The following is an 8,184-nucleotide window of genomic DNA, read 5'->3' on the forward strand; positions in this document are numbered from 1 at the left end:
CTTCTATTTGCTGGCGCTCCAATCTCAACAGAGCCCGTCAGCTAACCAATGAGAGCAGACTGGGCTCTGGTTTCAGACAGAGGGTGAAAAGAGGTGCTGCAGCACAGGCAGTATGAGAACAATAAAGAGCTTTTTGAACAATAAAGTAGAGACACTACATACTGATATACACCTGAACATCAGCAGGAGAGGACTCTTTAAAGTAGAGACACTACATACTGATATACACCTGAACATCAGCAGGAGAGGACTCTTTAAAGTAGAGACACTACATACTGATATACACCTGGACGTCAGCAGGAGAGGACTCTTTAAATGTCTAGCTTTATGCAAGACAGCATCAACAACAACAACCATGTGATTAATTATTCGTTAGCTTATGCTTCATGCTACATCAAATATATTTTACTCAACCTTTACTTAACTAGGTAACTCATTAAGAACACATTTTTGAAAATGGTGGCCTGGCTAAAGGAAGAGCCTCTTAATATAATGGGGTAGAGGATAACAAAAGAAATGTAAACACACCTCACACAGCTTGTTAAAGGAGCTCATTGTTCACAAAGTGGGAACATAATGAGTGCTCAGGCTCTTAATCCTGTGTATCAGTCGTTAAGCATCTACTCACAGCGAGGTAAGAGGTTGTGTGTGCACAGCTCTCACCTTTTGTTTCATTTCCACAAAAGGTGGTTTTAAAGTTCAGTATTTTTTGTCCTTTACAGGAACATTGGTTTGGCTTTTAGGATTCACACACAAAACACTGAAGGGCAACAACAAACAAGAAATAGTTTACTGCACAGTTAACATTTTTTTTTGCAGTAAAATGAGTACTGACTGGATGAAACATAAAAATGCCATTTCTTATAACCACATTTATTACTGGTTTTATACAAATCCGCATTTCATTTTTTCATTAAACCAGCCAAGGCCAATGCTAAGAGAGAGTTGTGACTTTAAAAATGACACCAGAAAAATAAGGTTAACGTCTAGGGCAAAAGTAAAGCGGCCAATTCCCCCAGACCCCATCTTTTAAGTCTGTGACACAGATAGACTATATACAAATAACAATAGTATATATAAGTATCCTCATGTATTTTCAATTGTTCTCTAAATGCTGTTTTTGGAGAGGAATTAGAAAGACATTATAACCTTGTTTGGGAAATTGTTATTGAGATAATACATGGGCGAGAAGCAGGGTCATTTTATCATAGACCTGAAATGGGACACTTTGCAACCAGTGGAGTTGCCCCCATACTCACACTTGCCAACCCTCCCGATTTTCGCGGGAGACTCCCGATTTCACTGCCCTCACCCGGTTTTCTCCCGGGGTCATATTTCTCCCGCATTTCTCCCGATTTCTGACAAAATCAGATTTACTCAGGACTGTTTCCACTCTGACTTTAATACAGCTACACCATTGTTTGGTTTCCATGGTAACACGTCTCTTTAGTAGCGCGCAACTGAAAGTCTGAGAGGGTGAGGCAGATAGTCACAGAAAACGGAACAAGAATCGACAACTCGACCCGCTGCTCACTCCTTTCCTGTAAAATAGCCTACAGGTCCAGCCCACACATATGCTCCATGGTGCTACAGGCCGCAAGGCAGTGCACTTACAACTACAATAAGCATGTTAATGTTAATCTACAGCTCCGGCGATCCACTAGCACCCCCAACCCCCCTCCGGTTTTGAAATGCTCCCGATTTCTGAGGTCTCAAGGTTGGCAAGTATGGCTATAAGAGAGAATGTGAATCCAATGCATTTCCTCACTTTACTTAATATTCCCAGAGGTACATCAATCTGCCCTTATTTTCAGATAAGATCGAAAAGCATCATTCATAGGGTTCATTTGTTAGAATCAGAAACGGGTTTATTGCCAAGTAAGTAAACACATACGAGGAATTTGCTTTGGAGTATATGGTGCGTACATAAACACAGTGAAAGAAGATGACCCTAACCCTAACTCTAACTTGTAGCCCTTCTAATTTTCTCCCAACCAGAATACATATATTCCTTTATTCTTAATGCAAAGCCGAACTGCAGTCTTTTCCACTCACTAATGGTTGCAGGTTGGTCCCTCAACAGCATCACCAGTGCCATGCACATTTGATAAAGCTGGATTTAAAGTTATGCATTGGGACGTAGCATCAGACCCTAATAACGTAGCTCCACCATAGATGGGGCGAAGCCTGCGAGCTAGTTCAGGCAGTCAACTCGAGCACCAATGATACATTAACACGTGACGCACCTCGTCCCTCTTACAACCAACCAAACACATTCTCCTAAACATGCCGCTCTATTGAAGCTGCCAGGTCTTCCTGCCATTACTTCACAGGAGATTGAGTGATCCAGACGCAGATGCTTTCCGGTCTTGAATGCAGTTTAGTCTGATGTTTATTAGAGTTTACATTACCAAGGTTTAATGATTCAGTGAATGATTGTAGTATCTGTGAGCATCTGCAGGGCTGATTAAAGCTGCACTTTCAAGTTTACTAGATCGACTTTAAGCCCCGAATGTACTTTTTATCTCTCTCGAAATGTTTTTTGTGTGTACTTTCCCTCCGATTAGATGTCCAAATAAAGTGTCAGCAGGGCCGTCCCTCCCTACAGGCCGATCATGCAGACTGCGTGGGGCCTCACCTCGCGGAGGGGGCCTCATCTCGCGGAGGGGGCCTCACCTCGCGGAGAGGGCCTCATCTCGCGGAGGGGGCCTCACCTCGCGGAGGGGGCCTCACCTCGCGGAGGGGGCATCACCTCGCGGAGAGGGCCTCACCTCGCGGAGAGGGCCTCATCTCGCGGAGGGGGCCTCATCTCGCGGAGGGGGCCTCACCTTGCGGAGGGGGCCTCATCTCGAAGAGGGGGCCTCACCTTGCGGAGGGGGTCTCATCTGAGCCGAAAATGCGGCGCACCTATGCACTTATGCGGCGCAATTAGTGTGGCGCGGCACGGTTTCGCCGCGCCCGTGGGGCCTCATGTTGGCCAGGGACGGCCCTGAGTGTCAGCCTATCAATAAGACGAACAGAAAACAGATCGGTTTGCTTTTCTTCTTCCATTTTATACACCCGGTGATAGCAGCTAACCCCCGCCACCAAGTGTTCAAAACAATATTACACTATATAATACAAATAAAATAAACTGACATGCCGACAAAACCCATAAAATGGCTCCTACAGATACCCTGTGTGGGACTGTAACTTCACATGGAGATTGTGATTGGCTGCTTGGGGGTTTTCTACAATATGTTTCAAATGCTCTTGGAGATTATTGATGGGAAATACAACATTAAGCCGGTTGAGTAAAGGCCTCCATTTCTCAGTAACACATGTCTATAAAGCTTTTGTTAACTTCAACCCATTAGCTTCTGTCAGAGTGAATGGATAACATAGTTACTTTGTGCTTGAGTCCTATTTGGTTGTTTACCTTTCTACTACTTCCTTTGTTGCTATGTTTGCCCTTCATAGCACGGTGTGCACTCTTGAGTAAATACATCTGAATCTGAAAATTAAGATTGCATGACCGCAGTTTCCCAGTCAGCAGTAATACAAGGCAACCATTCCCAACATCGATCTGAATTAGAAAGTAAACAGAATGTACGCACAATTACTTTGGGGAATAATAATACAGCACAACACAGCCCGATAACGTACGATACAAGTTTCCAGAGAACTATAAATCTAAATGTAAGGATATGACAGGACCCCTGTTGAGTATAATTCCAGCTTGTCTGTCTGCATGCTCCTCTCCTTCTTTAATATCAGACTTTGTAAAAAACAAAATAGGAATAATTCACTGCTAAACACGTCAGAGTTGAATTCATTTCTTCACACTGTGTGCTTTAAACAGATCTGATAAACACACACATTTCCCTCTGTTCCTTAAAACAGCAGGAGGAAATATAAATAATATTTAAGAGCGCATCCATACAAGAAGCCAAGCTACATTTCAGACAATGGATGACTAACAAACAGAAACGGTGCAACTAAAGTCACCTGCAATAGACGAAATTGGCAGCAATTTGAATTTAACACATTCATAGCGTCGGTAGCACAATGAATCCCCCGAATACCACGGGTGTCACAATAACAAATAACTGAGGATGGGATTGATTGCAGAGTGGAATCAAAACACTTGAACATGAGTTCTCAATTGGGTTCTTTTCGTAATGATGGATCTTTGAAAGTGCTCTTCTCGTTGAGCTATAATCAAGACAACAATTGGGAGGAATGGTAGCAAAACAAGCTTTCAGTGCAGAAGCTTTAGGGCGCTGATGAACAACACAGAGTGCAGTTTATGTGTCCTTGGTCAGAGGTTGTTGATGGGTAAGAGGCACTTATTCATGAGCCCTCTGGAGCTTATCATTCTGGTAATAACACTCTCTCAGAGGAAAGAAAAAGTTCATTCTCTGAATCTCTTCAACAGGTTTTCAAGGACATCCTTACTAGTTATGAGGCATTTTCAGAAAACAGCTAAACCTCATGTGACCTAAGATTGTCATAACTACACTGTAGCTATGCAAACATGACACGAAAAGCCTGTACAAGATGTGTGAAATCCCGGTTTTAAAGCCAATTTCAAACAGGGATTTCTGAGTCACATTTATGATGCGCCTACCTATTACATTTGCTGGCTTTAACATCCATCTTAATGAAGCTATTTGCAAGGGCTTACATCATAGTATGGAATATAAGCATGACTGATCCTCAATTCAACAGAGTAAATGTGAACGATGAGACAATCACACATCTAAGGCAGCCTACTTCGTTTCAAATAAAATATGCCTGTGTGCCTCCGAGCAGAGAAGTACTGAAGGAATGTCATTGCATGTGATCAGATACTGTGTGCAAAAGAGAAGTGAGTGATTACACATTTCTTATTTGTCTAGATATGGAGAGAGCAAGATTTTATGAAAGTGCATTCTGTACAAAGTGTTGCCCTCAAGCATGCTGCCCAAGTTTTGTGAAATATGTATTGGAGGGGTGGTTCGACTTAGCTAGGTTGACCTTTAGTCTCAGCCTTAACACCTCCAACCAAGCAAAGCTCCAAATGTAAAGCTCAGGCTCGAGTAAATAGAAAGATCCAATCCATTGTATCGTCAGTAGGGATGTCCCGATCACCTTTTTTTGCTCCCGATCCGATTCATTTAATTTTGACAATTTGCCGATACCGATTTTTCCCGATCCGATCTTTATGCAACGCATTAAGAGAAAAAAAAGAAAAAAAGCATTCAAGTTGTCCCTTAAGGTTATTTTTTTATTTAAATTGGATATTCTATCGAACATGGATATCGCTTCTTTTTTTCACAGCAGCATTGGATCAAAACAAAATAAAGCTTATCAGTACTCGTTAGCTTACTGCTACATTAGACACTGCGCCCTGCCTACTCTGTTGCCAGATTTGAGAGAAATAAGCAACCAGGTCTATGGAAACAAGCCCCAAAGAAGCAACACATACATGATGTTGTGTAATTTGAAACCAAAACTAAGGCCTCAGGATGACTTTAAGACTTGAACATGGTCATTTTTGTTTTGTAACATTGAATACAAAATAAAATAAAAAATATTTAAAAAAATTAATTAAAAATAAATCCCGATTTTTTTATCTCCCGATTCCGATCTTTTGAAAATCACGTGATCGGCGGGTCGTTTAATTATAGACCTCTATACAAGACATTTAGCACAAAGACCAACCAAGTAAGACTCCAAATGTAAAGCTGAGGCTCGAATAATACATCTAAAAAATACATAGATAGACAATTAAGGTAAAACTGTGGTAGCTATTTGGCGATCACAAAGAAGCCCCGCCCAGAAAACCTATGGGATCCTTTTCTCATCGACCCAATACAATATTGTCTATATTGCTCTAAATGAGACCATACTTTCAAACAGTTAGATCATCCTGAAATTAAGAAGGCTGGAAACTAGTAATTACGATTATAACATCGTCAGAGGAATGATAACGGAGATAAGTAATCGAGTGAGAAGTCTGGTCATTTCTTCCTTGACGATACTCTGAGCACTAACCCCTAGATTCCACCGGGTCCGTCTGCGCCGCGGCGTTCACAGCGGTTCACGGCTAGAAGCGTCCCAGAAGCGTCTCGGCAAAAAATAGGATGCAAGTCTATTTTCGACGCGAGGCGTTGCATAGCGACGGGCAGGGAGTGGACCGGTCAGAGCATCCAGTCAATCCCCAAAATAAACTAATTTTGCAGACCCTATCCCTCCGTAGTCTTTCAAGTAGGAGGAGCAATGCCAGCGTTCTCCTCCGGTTTACAGGCACTGTGTAAATTATATATATAGAATAATTCTGATGATGAATGCATTTTTTTACCACTGAAATACAGCAACACATCTTTGATTCATGTCGTTTATAACTGGAATATTATTATTATTAAGTTGGTCTGTACAAAGTAGCCTGTCCATGAAATATGCCCAAATCAACAAAGACTGTGAGCCGGCAGGCAAGACGCTCCGCTTCTGAAATGCTTCTGAAACGCGCCCGGTGGGTTATGACCCTAGAGGAGGTCGGACCAAAACCGCGGTGCAGCCGTAACGCGGCGCAGACGGACCCGGTGGAAACTAGGGGTCAGAGAGACACGATGGAGAGATGGAGCTTTGATGGCAAACACTGACGGTTTATTTGGAGCTTCGGCCGGAGAATTCACAAGACATGTCACGGACCACGGTCTGACCACACGGTTGAGATGCCACCATCAATTCTGCAGAGCCCTCCTGTAGCTCCAGGTTTGAACTAGTTCAGAGTGTAGTAATCAACATTCTTCAATAGATAGAGTAAACAGCTGAGGACACTGAATCACATTAGTTGTCTCAAATGGCTCGGGGTTATCTACGCCCAGAGAAGGATGTGTTCCAGGTGTCCCACAACAATAACTATCTCTGACCGAGAGCTGCCCGGTCACAAACTGGTAACAACAACAACTTGCTAGGGCAGCCCCTCCTTACATTGATTATATTTATATGTTTATAAAACTGTGATGAATCGCCTGAAGGACAGTTTACAGTTGATCTCTCACTAATCTGAAGGGTCAGAGGGAGAGACACTTTCATATGAAACAGATCCATCTTTGTCTGTCCTGAATCACATCGCTCCATTAGCATATTCAACTCAGCAGGAAACAGTCAGTGCTGAAGAGGCGGGGTTCAGGTGAGTCTGTTAGTCACAGTGTTCAACAGGTGAGAGGAGGTCACATGTCTCTGTGGATCAAAGGTCAATGTCTGAAGCTTTCACAGTGTGTTTCCTCCTATGTGACTCCTCCTCTTCCTCACATGTGACCCAGCGTTGTGCTCAGAGTTCCTAGCATGCCGAGCAGCAGCAGCAGCATCAGAGTGGGGGGGGGTGTGTGCGTGGCGGCGCTCCTCAGCAGGTGCAGCCTCCCAGGGTCGGGCATCATGGCGGCGGCGTCCAGCAGCGCGCCGACTGCCGCCGCCGCGCTGGAGTTCAAGTCTCTGCCGGAGAGCAGGTCAAACACGCAGGCGTGGAAGTAAATGTCTCTGACAGGAAGCAGCTCGCTGCAGTGTGCTTGGGCAGCGGCGGGCGGCACAGGGTGGGGGGGGCGCGGCGCGGCGAGCCTCTGGGAGGAAGGGCACCCCCCTACGCACAGCTGGAGGTCCTGATCCGGCCCGAAGGCGAAGGCCACGCCACGCGGCGAGCGCAGCGACACGCCCAGCGAGCGGCCGCTCTGCCGCACCACCAGCAGGGAGTCGATGTGCTCCGCCCGGATCTCAGCGTGCCGCCCGGGGAGCCGGGAACTCACCGTGAGGCTGGGGCGCCCCCCACCCCGCAGACCCCCCCCCCGCTCGCCGCTCCACACAGAGCCGTCGGCGAAGGCGGCGGGAACGTTATCGAGCTCGGCCTGGTACAGCTGCTGGTCCACACACTGACGCCAGCTCTTAAAGATGATGCTAATCTGAGGACAGCAGAGACAGGGACGTCAGACTTCACTTTGTATTACTCTGTAAGGGTCTTAAAACTGAATCTAACAGTTTGATGACATCAGGCCTCAGAAGAGCCTCACCTTGGTGATAGGCCCCCTGCACCTGGCAGGTCTGGAAGTCGTCGCTGAAGGTACGGACGTGGGGGTCTCCGAACACGGCGCAGTGCAGGAACTCCGGTCCGTCGGAGGTCTGTTCGTACAGACAGGGGTCCAGCTGAGGGGGGGGGGGCCGCGG

At 45.3% G+C, this 8,184-nt stretch overlaps 1 protein-coding gene across 1 annotated transcript; it reads right to left on the bottom strand.

The window, feature by feature from the left end:
* Positions 1-7,277: 7,277 nt before the first annotated feature.
* On the bottom strand, positions 7,278-8,169 carry hjv (hemojuvelin BMP co-receptor; the record flags this gene model as incomplete). The annotated part of the gene is made up of 2 exons (XM_010797713.1): positions 7,278-7,922; positions 8,008-8,169. Coding segments are annotated over 2 exons (807 nt in total), but the record flags the coding sequence as incomplete, so codon positions are not given.
* Between the last annotated feature and the right edge of the window lie 15 nt (positions 8,170-8,184).

This window comes from Notothenia coriiceps, unplaced genomic scaffold, assembly GCF_000735185.1.
Source record: "Notothenia coriiceps isolate Sejong01 unplaced genomic scaffold, NC01 NC01_scaffold00038303, whole genome shotgun sequence".
NCBI classification, from domain to species: domain Eukaryota; kingdom Metazoa; phylum Chordata; class Actinopteri; order Perciformes; family Nototheniidae; genus Notothenia; species Notothenia coriiceps.